At 41.3% G+C, this 15,112-nt stretch overlaps 1 protein-coding gene across 1 annotated transcript in view; it reads right to left on the reverse strand.

Moving 5' to 3' along the window:
• The window catches only part of tdrd12 (tudor domain containing 12), a 36,841-nt gene that overhangs the window by 11,839 nt on the left and 9,890 nt on the right, over positions 1 to 15,112 (reverse strand). The window contains exons 12-21 of the mRNA XM_084397681.1: positions 12,869 to 12,929; positions 12,673 to 12,780; positions 12,042 to 12,227; positions 8,402 to 8,555; positions 8,184 to 8,311; positions 4,909 to 5,100; positions 4,685 to 4,813; positions 3,870 to 3,987; positions 2,330 to 2,469; positions 9 to 226 (exon numbers count right to left, since the gene is read on the reverse strand). Coding sequence (XP_084253807.1) covers positions 9 to 226; positions 2,330 to 2,469; positions 3,870 to 3,987; positions 4,685 to 4,813; positions 4,909 to 5,100; positions 8,184 to 8,311; positions 8,402 to 8,555; positions 12,042 to 12,227; positions 12,673 to 12,780; positions 12,869 to 12,929 — 1,434 coding nt within the window. The remainder of the gene's footprint in view (positions 1 to 8; positions 227 to 2,329; positions 2,470 to 3,869; positions 3,988 to 4,684; positions 4,814 to 4,908; positions 5,101 to 8,183; positions 8,312 to 8,401; positions 8,556 to 12,041; positions 12,228 to 12,672; positions 12,781 to 12,868; positions 12,930 to 15,112) is intronic.

Consider the following 15,112-nt stretch of genomic DNA (forward strand, 5'->3'; position numbering starts at 1 on the left):
AGGCAGACCTGCAGAAGCCGAAGCTCTTGAGCGTGCAGCAGAGCGGGCGCTGGGTCTTCTGCTCCTCCTTGGCCTGCTGGACACCAAGGGCGAACTGCAGCAGCTCGGGGGGCAGGCGAGCGCCGGCTCTCCTCAGGTACCGTAGGACACCACACACGTGCCGGGCGTTCAGCTCCGACAGCAGCAGCACAGACTGAGCCGCCGGACACCAGCTCTCGCCGTGATCCTGCACACACGCCAGTTACAGCACCATCACACTCAAACTACAGGAACGAGCATAAACCAAAGCTCTCGCCGTGATCTTGCACACACGCCAGTTACAGCACAGTAGTGCTGGGCGGTATACCGGTTCATACCAAATACCGGTGTTCATTTTTGTTATGATATGAACGCGGCGCGACACTGTTTAACAGGGTCCCTTTTCACTGGCTATGTTTATATGCAACCAAATAATCCGTTAGTTATCAGATTGACGGCTCAATCGGACTGAAAACCCTTCATGTAAACACCTTAAATCGATCTGATGACATTTCTGTTTCGAGATTTCGGACTCCACATGTGCAGTGATGAGAAATGGCGTAATGAAGTATGACGCGCAGTTGCTGTTGAAGGAAAGATGGCGTGCGGTAAAGCATAATTGGTCTGTAGCAGAAACTACGTTGTTGTTGAAAATTAGCTTTTGACCATATGGAAAGCTCTGAATTATTTTCTGCCTCGCCAGCCAGGGACAATCATGTGCTCGTGCGCTGCGACAATACAGGGCGGCGTGCGCCCGTCGCTCTTCATGCTCTAGCTCACAAGCTTTGGTGTGGAACAGACGGGTTTTCCTGTCGTGCGCCCCCGTGAGAGGACAAACCTAAGCTCACTAGGGCTTTCCCCATGTGTGGTTGCTTCTATAAAGAATGCCAGGGCCGTTTCTACACAGTCCTTATATGGCTGTAAGTGGCATGTGTTTGAAGGGTGGTGTGATGGGCGCTGTCTCACATCAGAGGCTGAATGCTCTGTGTCCTGTCCGTTGCCTTATAGACATATATGGCCAGGACTAGTGCTTTCCGGAAGAGCGACTAGCTCTTTATTCAGGCATGAAAACAGGTCAGGGGTAAAAAAGGTGAGAAGGATGCGGCATATATACCCCCCCCCCCCCCCCCCCCCCCCCCCCCCCCCCCCCCCCCCCCCCCCCCCAAAAAAAAACCAACAACAAAAAAACAACATGTAAGCTGCATTGGCATTGTAGTAGGTTACCAGTGTTTCTCACAGGATTTTTGGATCACTGTGATGAGTGGACCTCTGGCACTCTAGGGGGGTTTGGGGGCATGCTCCCCCGTAAGAAAATGTTGTGCTTTTTTAATGTGAAATTCATCAATCTGGTGCAAATTAAACAAAGAAAATTTCTCTGTCTACATTACTACTACAATAATAGTTATAATATTAATCCCATGATAGTAATAGCCATATAGCCTATTGTAAAACAAATGCACTGAAAAATAAAGGAAAACTTTCATAATTAGTTTGTACTAATTTCTATACTTGAAAGAGTCTATACTTCACATTAAAGATGTGATTGGGCTAGCCCAGGTTATGGTAACTTTATAGGGGATAAATGCTGGCCTCGACCTCGAACACCCCCCCCCACCCCCCTCCCTCTAAAATATTTTCTCATCGGATCTGCACAAATCACGTAGGTGACCCTTTTAGGTTTTAAAACGGCGAATTTCGCCGAAAGGTGAGGAGTTTTCATGCCTGTTTATTTCATAGACTCCCCCACAGAGGGAGTCCCATATCTAAGCAACGCCTCTCATATTGGCTTGTGGATGCTATTGCTTTGGCATGTGAATCAAAGGGAGTGCATCCCCCAGGGGACATCAGAGCTCATTCCAACGCGAGGCTTAGCGGCTTCTTGGGCTTTGTTTAGGGGGTGTCACTGCAGGACATCTGCTCCGCTGCCAGTTGGGCTTCTCCCCATACGTTTGTGCGTTACTACCAGCTGGACGTCACCAGAACTTCGGTAACATATTCTGTTTTGGGGGTGGGGTCTTCTTAGCCCTTCCCTGTTACCCTCCTTTTTCTTTCCAGTTCATATTGGAGTTAAAGAACAGGGGGCATTCCTGTCACCAAGCATACATTTATATTCCTGCCTGGGTATGTATGTGTATACTTGGTGCAGGTGGATGCCCTTCCCATAGGTGGATCTCTCCACTCGATGTTTCAGAGAACAGGGGTTACGACAGTAATATTTTTGAAAAATACTGTGGTATAAATTTTAGGTCATACCGCCCAGCACTACATCCCCATCACACTCAACTACAGGGATGAGCATAAAGCAAATCACCGTGTCTGGAAGGCTTCTGAAGTTCTCCGACATGCAGAAGAGGCGTCGGCCGAACAGCTTGGGGGAGCTGGGGAACCCGTAATGGACCACGCATGTGGCGTCCCGGATACCAAGAGCCTTGAGGCAGTCGTTGGTGGTCACTGGAGGAGCAATGAGAGTCAGACAAGAAGTAAAACACTGAATGTTCCCTAATATATATGTCCACTAACCTTCCCAGAACATTGCAGGCAGGTTTTGGTAACAACCTACTGTTTTTTTTTTTTATCATCTGAAACTGAAGCGACTTATATAATGCTATTAAAAAGGCACAATATTTAAGATTTTTTGGATTCAAATATTCAAAAACCACTAGAACAAGGTTATATATTCGGTTGATTTGTATACTTACATTATCCCAGATGTTTCTAAGGATGTTTAAATCCAGAGAAATAAGCAGTTTTAACCAGAACACAGACTGTGTCCGAGCGCCACCTATCAATTACATCATACCCGCGTTACCCTCGATTTCCGTGTTTTTGTGCTATATGTTTTATTAGACATAATAAAATTTCATTAGCAATCGCTCCAGCGGCCTCGTTCCACTCCAACGGCTTTCGTAACGTTAATTAATCTCTAATACATTACCGGTCATCCATGAATATGATTTCTGCCCTAGTCCTTTCGTATTCTCAACTGGCTGTAGAGGTGAAGACATCAACTCCTATGATTCCGCCAAATAAATATGATAGCCAAATTCATCTTTGTTTTGAAAATGCGACCTCTAGTGGCGAAAAATTACACATTGTGCCTTTAACACACACAAATTCACACGAAAAACAAATCAGTTCTTGCATTGCTAATCTGACATCACAGCCTCCTCCTCATAACAATAATGCAGTCAATGAAAAATAAAGTTAACTAAAGTTGAATTAACCCATCCAGAATGCTGCATGGAGGTTTTTGTGCAATTAACTAATTAACTGTAATAATTAACTTCAATATCTCCACACATAATGTCCAGTGCTGAAGTACGTACATTATAACCTGAGTTATGATAAATGTTTATAATCATAGTTTAAATGATACTTGCTTTTTTTTATTAAATAATTTAATTATTTTAGTCTTTTTTTCTATGAGATTCATGGCTTACGTTTACCAAACAATTTATGGTAAGACTAATTATTGACTAATAGCAGGTAAAGGATGTCAGAGGTTAGGAGGAACTTTCTCCAAACCTAAAAGGAACGTTTCATTTACATAAAGAAAACCTTCTTGGCTATCCAACAGAATGTAAGAACTTAACTTGAACTTTGTCATTATACATATAGTACAACGAAATTCTGTCTAGTGAATTAATCTCAGTTAAAGAACTAAACAAAAAACACTTAAAACAAACAACAATAGGCAGCATCAAACAGCAGAAATAGCTTAAAAATAACAGGGAATGTCTGCTCTGTAGTCTGTAGCTGGAAAAACACACTGAGAAAAGTCCTGCATCTGAAGGAAAAACATCTTGAGGCATTTAGTTTAAAAGCTGAAATGTCAAATAGCAAGCACTTACCCAGAATGACCTGCGTTCCATGGCCGATGTCTTTCCTCCACTGATCAATGACGAAGTCAAACTGGTCCGTCACATGTTCATGAGCTTTCAGTGTGAATACGGCAGTGTTGACCACAGCCTGAACGACAGATGGTAAAACCCATCAGATGCAGGAGCCAATCAGCATTACATTAGTGGTTCAATACATGGCCATAATGACAACACACAAACAGGGTTCGTACAGATACTGTAAAAACAAATTCCAGGACTTAAGGACTTCAAGCACTACTTTGTTTGGTTTTCAAGGACTACTATCAGAGATTGCAAGTATCAAATAATATCTTTAGTATTTAATGATTTTTTTTTTAAACTCAAATTACAGATAGAAGTATTGATAGAATATATATATATTAAATACAAAAGTTTATAATGGCTATTATTGTTCGATAAATAATATGTTATATTATAATGTTGGCGTACTTATCGAGAAAAGGTCTAATGGGGGGTTATCAGACGGGCTGCAGTGTTAATTTTTATGTGAAAAGATTGTATTTGTGTTTTACCCAAAAAAATTTATTTCATATTGTATTTAAAAAAGTCAAGCACTTTTCAAGTACCTATTCTTAAATATGGCTGTTTTCAAGGGTTTTCCAGGAGTTAAATTTAAAAAAGTCGAATTCAAGTACTTCAAGCACCTTGTACGAACCCTGAAACATGGACATACGCTCATGAAATCCTTCTGCAATGTTGAGGATGAAAGCAAAATGTTTGTGATATCAGAAATCTGATTGGTGGATTGTTACTCATCCTTCACTGTGATTGGTGTAATCCTCTACCTTATACACATGCTCTGTTTCCTCGGCTGAGTTGGTAATGATGAGAGTTTTCTGGGGTTTAGGCGGGTGGAAGTCCAGAGATCCAAGCAGAACGGAGATCTTGTCGCAGTCCAGACACAGCTGAACCCTCTGAGACACAGACACACAAGTCAGAGCTCAGAGGACAGGACAGAAACACCAGCTCTCGAGAGGACAGGACAGAAACACCAGCGCTCGAGACTGACCTGATGAACCCTGCCGTACAGCGCGGCCTCCTCCATCACTGTGATGATGACGGAGGGGTAGATCATGTGTTCTCGCACCAGAGCCTGGATCCCGTCGCTCCAGCGGCCGCCCACCGCGATGATCTGCCTGGGACACGAGGACCGCTCCTCTCCGGACACCACCTTCTGGAAGTGCTTCAGGATCACCGACATCTACACAGAGACACGTTCAAAACAAATCTGAGGGTCCCTCTTTATATTAGACAGGACCCTTTCACAAAGTCTTGATGTTGTTTTCGGGCTCTACTAGAAGACTTTTTCCTGCTTGAAAGTTGATTATTTTTCCCATATTCTCCATTAGCCTTGTTTCCACTGCCGGGCCAGTGTGAGCTGGGCTTTAAATGGGCAGGTGGGGCTAATAGCCTCGGACCTGGAGCACCGAGCCCAAAACTTGCTGTGTTTCCACCGTCAGGCCAGAAGCTCTACAGCACTTCACTAAAACACACCCGTAACACGCCTCTCTGGAACAACGTCACATCATTTCACCAACAAATGAAATCACTGGTAGTGTAACGCCAAGAAATCAATGGAAACTAGCGAGATCACTAAACAAAAATGATAAAATCTTTTTAGCCCCTTTCACACAGCGCGATGATCCTGGGAAATTGCCAGAATGCCTTCTGTGTGAACGCAAACACGACCTGGGATTGATGCCGGCATCGATGCCGGGTTGGGGACCTAGTAACATTGCCGTGTTCAGTCCCAGAATGCTCGCTGTGCGAACAAAAGCCGTGCGAACGTAAACTCCTCCTCTGTTCGTAACCACTCCTCAAGCACGAGCTGGCTCGCCTTAGACCAAGGTATTCGGCGGGCAAAAAAAAAAAAAAAACAGAAGAGGCCGATCAAGCCCCTGAGGTGACAGTGGAAACGCGACTGGCCCTGGCACGCACTAGCGCACCCGCTTTTGGCCCAACAGCGGAAATTGGCAATTATTGCAGCTCCTCTCTTCCCAGTCTGTCAGTAACGCTCTGTTTAGTTGCTGTCTCTCTGAATCCCCTCCTTCTGTAAAGCACACTGTGCTCTGATTGGTCGGCTGGAGCAGTGTGTTGTGATTAGTCGAGCGCTTCGAGTGTGTTTGGGAAATGTACCGCCCCTTAACATAACCGCCAGTTTCAACACGCATACATAGTCACATATACATAGTTGTTCAAGATGCCCAATTTAAAGTAGGGATGGCCATTTCAAGCAAAAATAATATTCGAAGATCGCTGGGTTTTATTCGATTATTATTCAAAAGTCGCACTCCTCCCCCACATGCGCGGACACATGCATGTATAGGCTACACACCAGTGCATGTGAGCGAAGCAGTGTGACGCTTAAATATAACTTGAACTTAAATATATATGTTTCATATTTATAATGTTATTTTGTTATTTAATCTGTTGATTATATGAAAAGGGAACCGCATGAGATGAGCAAGATAGGATCATAAGATGCCCAATAAATCGGGAAACATATGGAGTGGGTCAGACATGATTTTGACCACTTCATTAAGTTTTGTTTTGTAGAAAGCCTTTCTTTAAAGTGAATTTCGTTTTGTATAAATTGTATCTTACTTTTAATTAATGTTTCATCAACCAATTGCCTGGATTTAGCAAATATAGCAGACAATATAATGAGGACATGAAGGCGCTGGCGCGTGAACCGGAGCTCGTCTCATAAATGAATATAAGCTACTCGCCTCACAGACCTGAGAAATATATCTATAGAAAGCTTGAAATGTCTAATCTTAAAACAAAACAATTCCAAACTAAAAGAAATGGGCTACTCTCTGCTTATTAGGGTAATTCGTATGAAGTGTGCATTTCTCTCACGTTCACTGGCTTGTCAGCATCGTCAACTTTATCTTTGCAGCCGACACTGACACAGAAAACACTAGTTTATTAATAAACAATTCAAATGTCTCCTGCATAATCATGAGATAATCATGAGATGCGGAATAGGCAATATATTACGAAAACGCTCATTGTTAAGGTCGGATAAGGCAACGCACCGTTGCTATTGTTTGTGTGCACTGGGAACTGACACTACGGCAGACAGCAGCACTGGCTCAAAGAAATATTACGAGATTCGAGTATTAGAGCTTGATGTCTGTTTTAATCACTGTGCATGATCGGGTAATCACCAAAGAACTCTGAAGTGACAACCGGTAAGCTCTGAAGCTCTGTGGGTTAAGAAACGCTGTACTTTGTCATGCTTGCTAGTTACTGCTACCAGAGTGTGAATGTAGCATTAATGACACTCTGTAAATCGCGCCATTGGTTTGAGTAGCGTATCTTCAATTCACAAGGTGTTTATTTGTGTAGTGTGTTAGAATATGTCTATTTTGTTGCTATTTGTTATTGGGCTGTGTAATACCAACCAGCTTTAAATGCCTGTGTAATATTTACCAACTCAGACCTATGTGCAATATATTTTAGGCTTGGTGAAATATTCATGTTTTAAATGGTTCATTAACTTAAGGTACTGATGTATTTGATGTAGTTCTGTGCCAAAGTTAAACTTAAGTCATGTTAAACCTGCCAATTTATGCATTTCATTGGGTTTGTTGGTGATTTACATGGTATGTATGTTTATTTCTTTAAAGGTTTTTCACCTACATAGCTTAATGCTATAATAAATAAATGGATGGAAATAATAAGGCCTAATCATTGAGTGGAATCCAGTTTACATCTTCAAATAGTGAGAGCCTGTCTTCTTCAAGTGTGGGAAAGCACACAGTTAGACGAGACACTTGACACTCATTATGGTTTAGTATTCTCTCCCATAAATATTAGATTAATGGCTCAACTACTAGTCGACTAGAAAAAAAACTTAAGTCGTGCACAGGCAGCCCTACTTATTTCACACATTTTCGAACCAGCACGTCACAAAGGGCGCTGAGTGGACTGAGCGGAGCGGAGCGTAATCTTCAGAAATACGCTCTCCACTCACGTCACTCACGTGCTCTGGTGTGAGACGATGTGGTGTTCTTCTGTTGTTTGAGAGCTGATTGACAGCTTTTACATGCGTTATTGGCACCGCCACCCTCTAGTTACATGAACGTGTCACCACCGCATCAGAACCAAAAACATGGGGATTTTTTTTAAAGAGAATAATCGCACAACCTATTCAATATTCTATTAAAAAAAATCAACTAATCGAATATTCGAAAATCGTGACTCATCCCTAATTTAAAGTGGGATAAATTTGGTCTGAAAGGGCACAAACTGTGCACTCCTCCTCTATGGCGTCACCTGCTCAGGAGCTTGTGAGTAAAGGACATCGGCCTCGTCCAGCACCAGGTGACACAGCCTCAGGAATAGAAAGCACTGAGCTTCCAGAAGTCTCATCATGGAGAATGGGGTCGTCACCAGCAGCTGACCTGTAACGGCATCGCAACAACATCTCAGCTTTGGGTTTTGATCCAGACTCCCCACACTCAACATCTCGTGTGCTACGGACGGACGCTCACAGTTCCTCTGGATCTTGAACTTCTTGGGCTCGTCCTGGTCCAGGCCCAGCAGAACACTGGTGGGATGGAGACTGTGAGTGGCTCTGCTGTCCTCCAGGAGCTCCAGCACCGTCTGAACTTTCTCCCAGCCCGGACAAAGAATCACCGCCACAGGCTGCAGACAAACACAGACACTCAAGGTGTAGCGGCACAACTGGGATCAGATCATGACAAGAGGATTAGAGGAAAAGAGAGTTTAGAACTGAGAACTGAGATGAAAATCACATTTCTGTTCTCGGCCATTTGGTTTTGGATAATACCATAAACACACTGCTAGGACATATTTGAAAAAACTGTCTGGTGATCACTGAGCCCAGAGATGAAGCTGCACCACAGGAACCAGTCAATCCGTAAGCAATGTTCCCGCTAAGCCGTGCACTTCTGATGCCGCGGCAGCGCAGAAAGAATGAAAAAGCCGCGCAGAGGACAGACGCGAAACGCATGGGGAAATCCATTTGATTGTAGTTTAAGTGAGAAATAACTGCAGTGCTCTGGTCAACATCTATAGAGTTGGTATCACTATAGACTGAAAACTGGTGAATGCAGTTTACAGGTTTCATAGAAAGAGAATGATGTGAGCGCGTGTGAGCTAAATCAGTCGCGGTAAGAATACGGTCATGTTTGCGGACCACAATTGCTCAATACGAGAGGAGGCAACGAGGAACGCAAAGACGTGAAATAAAATCACATCATCATGTTTTAAAGAAGAGTGGTTTGATTAAAGGGATAGATCACCCAAAAATGAAAATTCTGTCATCATTTACTCACCCTCAAGTTGTTTCAAACCTGTAAGAATTTCTTTTTTCTGCTGATCACAAAAGAAGATATTTTGAAAAATGTCTGTAACCAAACAGTTGATGGACCCCATTGACTTCCATAGTAGGAAAAAAAATACTATCCCTTTAAGTGGTGGAGATAACGGATGATGGGCACAGAACGGTAACAATTACACACCCACCCGCGTGCAGTGCAAACTCAAAATACATCATTACATAGGCGACATTAGTTTAAATAGATTTTCTGTGTGTGTGTGTGTGTGTGTGTGTGTGGGTTTCGGGGATGTTTACTACAAAAAAAGTTCACATATTCTCTTTTTTTTTATATTTAGCAAATAGATCTATTTAAATGCTTCGGTTTGTAAAGAATATATTGGAAAATCATAAGCAATAAACAATAATTTAACTTTGATGGTTTAAAGCTACAATATGTAATTTTTTCGCCGCTAGGGGTCGCTAACCTCTTACAAAAACAAATGCAGAGATTAATGACGCAGTGATAAGCGGAATCATGGAACTTGTCGTCATGCTGATGGATCTAATAATGTTTATGGATGAGTGAATACATTGATGTGTTTAACATGACTGTGGTGTGAAGTAGTGCTGCACGATTAATCGTATCGCAATCGCAATCGCGATGTCAAGCCTACGCGATTATATGACGCAAAATGTTGCGATTTTATATTAAATAAACAAATTAGCGCTGTTAACGCACTTATTAATGCAAATGCTTTTAAACCATTCATGCGCGATAAGACATAAAAGAACGAGCTGCCTGTGAATGTCCTCCACACACACACACACACACACAGATAGACGTGCCAGTATCAAGTTCTCTTTCGCGGTAGAACGAACAACACACATGTACGCCAAAATGAACGCGCTGCCTGTGAATGTCTGACTGTGACACACAGAAAGGCTCGCGCTAATATCGTGCGTGCGCACAAAAGAGCATGACAGAATACAGTTCTCTTTCGAGCTTGAACGAACAATAACACACACAATTATGCAAAAATGTCTTTTTGTCGAGTGTCTTCATAACATAAGAGTAGTCTTATGATGAACATGAAGAGTTGTGATGACTCGTGAAAGAATGAGGCGCGTGTGAGATCCGCGTCTCTGACAGCGGCTGGTCTTAAAGGGACAGTACAGTAGCCACTAATTACATCTGTCGCTAAAATTATTCTAATTTTTTTATTTTTATTTTTATTTTTTTACCCCTGACATGTATGGTTTTATGTACTATTGTATGTAAATTATGTTTTGTTCTTGTTAAAATGCAATAAAAAAAATAATCTGTCGCTAAAGTTAATCAAAGAACAAAGGGAACAGAGAAAAACACTCACTGCTCTTGACTAAAGAACTTTTTTCTTTAGGCTGATTATCACTAATCTGTGTGTGCATTTATTTTCCTTGAGAACCAAGCAAGTTGACTCATGAAACCATGTGTTTATTATATCGCATATCGCAATAGTAATCGCAATATTGACCTCAATTATCGCAATATGACATTTTCCCCAAATCGTGCAGCCCTAGTGTGAAGCAGAGTGCTAATGAGAGACAGATATCAGCACCACACGCGAGTCCCGCGGATATAAAGGAATGAGGACATTTCATTCTACCGAGCTAACTTACCCGCAAGTGCTGAATAACACTCACACAGGGCAGTTTATTTGACGAATGAAACTTGTGAGGTAACGCAGCGCTGTTTCACTTGCTCTACACTATCACACTAAACAGCATTTGAGAGTGTTGAAAGTTATTCTATGTGTTAGTTTGACTGTATGAGACTAGCAGTGAGCTAGATCAACATTAGAATAACATACTGATCATATTCTAACATTTCATCATGTTGAGCTGTATAACATTGATTAGTTTTTATGTACATTTGCACGTCTCTATCAAGACGAAGTTAGTCGCGCACGCTAGCTCTTGGCATCTCGAAAACGCCACGCTGATATTGATCCTCGTTTTAGTTCTCCTTTTGTCCCAAAGTCTGCTTGCCATGGTCCATCATGTTTGAACGAAACAACTGCGTGAGCGTGCCACTAGACGTAACGCAGTTGTCCACATCCGTCGCCATGGTTACTATGGCAGAACAAGCGGAAACCAGGGATAACGCGGATATTACGTCATTGACAGGCGACCAGTGAACAGGGAAAGGCACCATATAAAATTTTAAATTTCTCTGAATTTACAAATTCTTGGAAACATTTAGGATAATTTAAGTACACAATTGAAAGAAATATATAACACTGTGCAAGTGGTTTTTGGATATTTTGATACAAAATTCTTACATATTGTACCTTTAATGGTGCCTGTACAAAATTAATTGACTGTACAAAAACACTTTATGGTTTTCCCAAACCATCTCAGTGTAACAGCTTAATTTTTTCATACTATATTATATTGTAAAGAATTGAACTGTCCTGCAGAAGATTTAGTAAATTATTTTTTATAGAATTTCTTGGTAAAGACTGGTACAGTTAACAGCACTGTCAAACAAATCTCAGGTAACCTAAAATGTGCTTCATTTAGTGACTTCTTAATTAACTGCTTGTTTTCAAAAATATGATTTAGTACCAATAAGATACATTAAGGGTCAAATAAAATAGAAATGGCACATTCAAGTTCAAAGTTACAACTACATGTTGAAACCACTGTGTTTCTACGCATGATGTACAGGTCAGGTGTAAAGAAGAGGTGGCGATAAATGTCCAGCCAATAGAGAACAGTTTTGCTCAGCAAGAAAGAGAATGAGAGGGAACATTGCCCGTAAGTAAATGCTCTTCTTCTCTGAGCAGTAAGAGAGCAGTGAATCTCACCCCAGTGCGAGCAGCGAGACTGGAGACGACAGAGACCGTCTGTAACAGCATCAGCAGAGGAGGAATGTAGGACAGAGGATTGTCCCCGTTGGGCGACACCAGCACTGTGTCGAAACCCCGAGCCACTGCGGGCCAACAGTAGCTCTCCGCTACACTCGGCCCACTATACTTCCTCCACAGCAGGAACTGAAACATCAAAACATGAACAGAAATAACAGGTAAAACATCATTAAAATTAGTGCTGGGCAACAATTAATCTATATATTTAAGATTTTTTTATTTATGTAAAAATATATACACACACACACAAATGCATGTATATATTTAAGAAATATTTGCAGGTATATACTGTATATACATTTATACTAATTTATATTATGTTTAAATATTTTTACATACATAAATAAATCTTAAATATATAGATTAATCGTTGCCCAGCACTAATTAAAGTATAATCCCATATCCTCTTACACAAATGTTAAAAGTCACAAATAACACCTCAGAAGCAAGCAGAAGAAAGGTAATTAAGTTGGGCACATGGCCACAGCACTTTACAGTAGAAAAGTGTCAAATAACGCAAAATAATGCAATGGATATTCCAATATGACATTATTAAGGCCTGCTGATTGACCTTTCTGAATTGCTCGCTGATGGGAGCGCGTGCCAGATTTCTGCAGGGTTCGACACGCAGGGCGGAGTGCACTAAAACCCCCAGGTGACCCGGATCACAGCGCGCAGCCTGCGAAACAGCACAGGACAGGGTAGACAACACAACACAACACACACCATCATGAGGAAACACAGAAAACTAACAATGAGGCTCTTACTTTGGCATCAAGAGACTCTTGGTCTGGATTGAGTGGATCAGGGTTCAGAAACTGCATGAGTCTGTCCAAATTAGGGTTCACACAAATAGGGGAAACATTTCTTTATGAAATAGGCCAGATAAATTAGATTAAGAGAAAATGTCTGACATGTTTGTTTAGTAAGGACAGTAATGTAAAGCCTGCCTTGACGAGGCCAGCTGATCATCAAGATTGGGCTCTTGTGAGAGAGATGCCACTTTCTGCTCCTCTGAGGAGCCACTGGCACTATGAAGACACACACACACACACACACACACACACACACACACACGTTAAACTATATTGACTAACTGAATGACTGATTGGTCTCAAGTAAGCACTGCATAATCAGGCTGGTTTCAGATTCACGTGATGGCATCAGACGTGCTCGTGTTGAAAACAGTGTGACGACCTGAAGGGAAGAGTGTGTTTGGTCTCACCATGATGCTGAAGCCACGCCGTCCTCTTCAGTCTGATCAGGACTCTCCCGCTTCTCTTCAACAGACTGAAAACATTCAAAGTGCTTCATTTTACAGCCACTCATTTACTAACCATTTCTGCAGATGCAACAAAACTTATTTAAGAATTTTGAGTGCTTACTTCAGGAATCTGCTTCGAATGTACTTTAAACTTCATGTATCTGTGAAAGAAAAACAATTTATTATATTTCTAAACGTTATATTATCATTTACTAAACTAATTCACAGATCGCCGACCGCAAGTAGCAGTATCTACCGATACGATCACCGATACCAATCGATTTGAAGCCTTTTTATCATGTAGAATTATTTATAGGGATTATTCTCCAATCAGGAATTTTACAGACATTTATTAAGGGCCTGTTTACCCCTGGCCACTTCATGTGTTTTCTCAGATGGGATAGCTATCCGATCGTGAAGAGACCATGTGTAAATGCCCTCCGAAACGCATTCGAGACTGATTTGAATCCGATCGCTCAAACCACTTCAGGAGGTGTTCTGGGCCGGATTCCAGACGAAACTGGACAAGTGTAAATGCATCTGGTTGTTGAAACCACATATGTAAATTGTACTCCTCCCAAAAATGCAAAAAAAAAAAATTAATGTGTGAGAGCGTTATAGGCTATATGTCACGTTATAGCCAGATATGACGACGCTACTGGAACACGCATCACCACAGATGAGAAGCTGAGCATCTATTCATCAAGCCAACGTGCAAACTATCGCAAATCAAAGTGACAGTAAGTCGCAGACGCTTAACACACAATCATCATCATTAAAAGTAAAGAAACAAAATGATCTTACCAGGGCTGTTGCTGCTCTCTCTTATTGCGGTCTTTGATTTTGAAATTTTAGCTGATGATCAATAAAACTCAGCTCATATCTGTTGCTTTCGGTGACGTGCCCTCCATTAAATCTGCATATAACGCGGGAATTGAAGATCGGATTTAAATCCGTTTCGCAAAAACACATTTATGTGACCAGGTGTAAATGGAATCGTTTTGATAAATCAGATAGCTCTCCGATCTGAGAAAACACATGAAGTGGCCAGGTGTAAACAGCCCCTTATACAATTTTCAAAATATATCTCACCTAGATGTTTGATCATGCAGTGGATTGTTGTTTTTTACAATGGGGCAATTGTTGCACAATAGCGTACACACAGAAAAAACCTGATTTCAAACTATACCTGAATTCACAAAAGACAAGTAAACAGTCAGTAATAAAAGAAGAACAAATAAACAATTTACAATCAGAAGGACACATTTTTTTTTTCAGCTAGGCCTAACAGTAATATTGAGTATTGTAAGAAATACTAAAGAAATTTAATAAGGAATCAAATGTAAAATAATGCTGGATCGTCTTCCCTGAATAAATTAAATACAGATTAATCCTTACAATTCAGGTTACAAAAGTTAGTCATTCAAGAGCAGCGAGTGTCATTTTAATTAAACAACAAAAGATTTTTAAAAATCATTATTATTAGGCTGCTGTCCCTTTAAGAGCTGTACGGATCCAATAGGCTGTTACTCAACACTATCAGCCGTTTACGTTCATTTAAGACAAATCTGACTGTGTTTACACACGCATTCTAGACAAGACGGTAATTTTGTACATACCTTTGTGTGCATTTGACCATTTAAGTGCAATTGTGTACTGGCGAGCTGTTTGTGTGGCGGCCATGTGACCGCGAGTGCTGAGGGGTTTAAACACTAGCAAGACTTAGAAAGAAATGCAAATTATAAAC

The sequence above is a fragment of the Rutilus rutilus genome (genome assembly GCF_951802725.1).
Source record: "Rutilus rutilus genome assembly, chromosome: 23".
Taxonomy (NCBI): Eukaryota; Metazoa; Chordata; class Actinopteri; order Cypriniformes; family Leuciscidae; genus Rutilus; species Rutilus rutilus.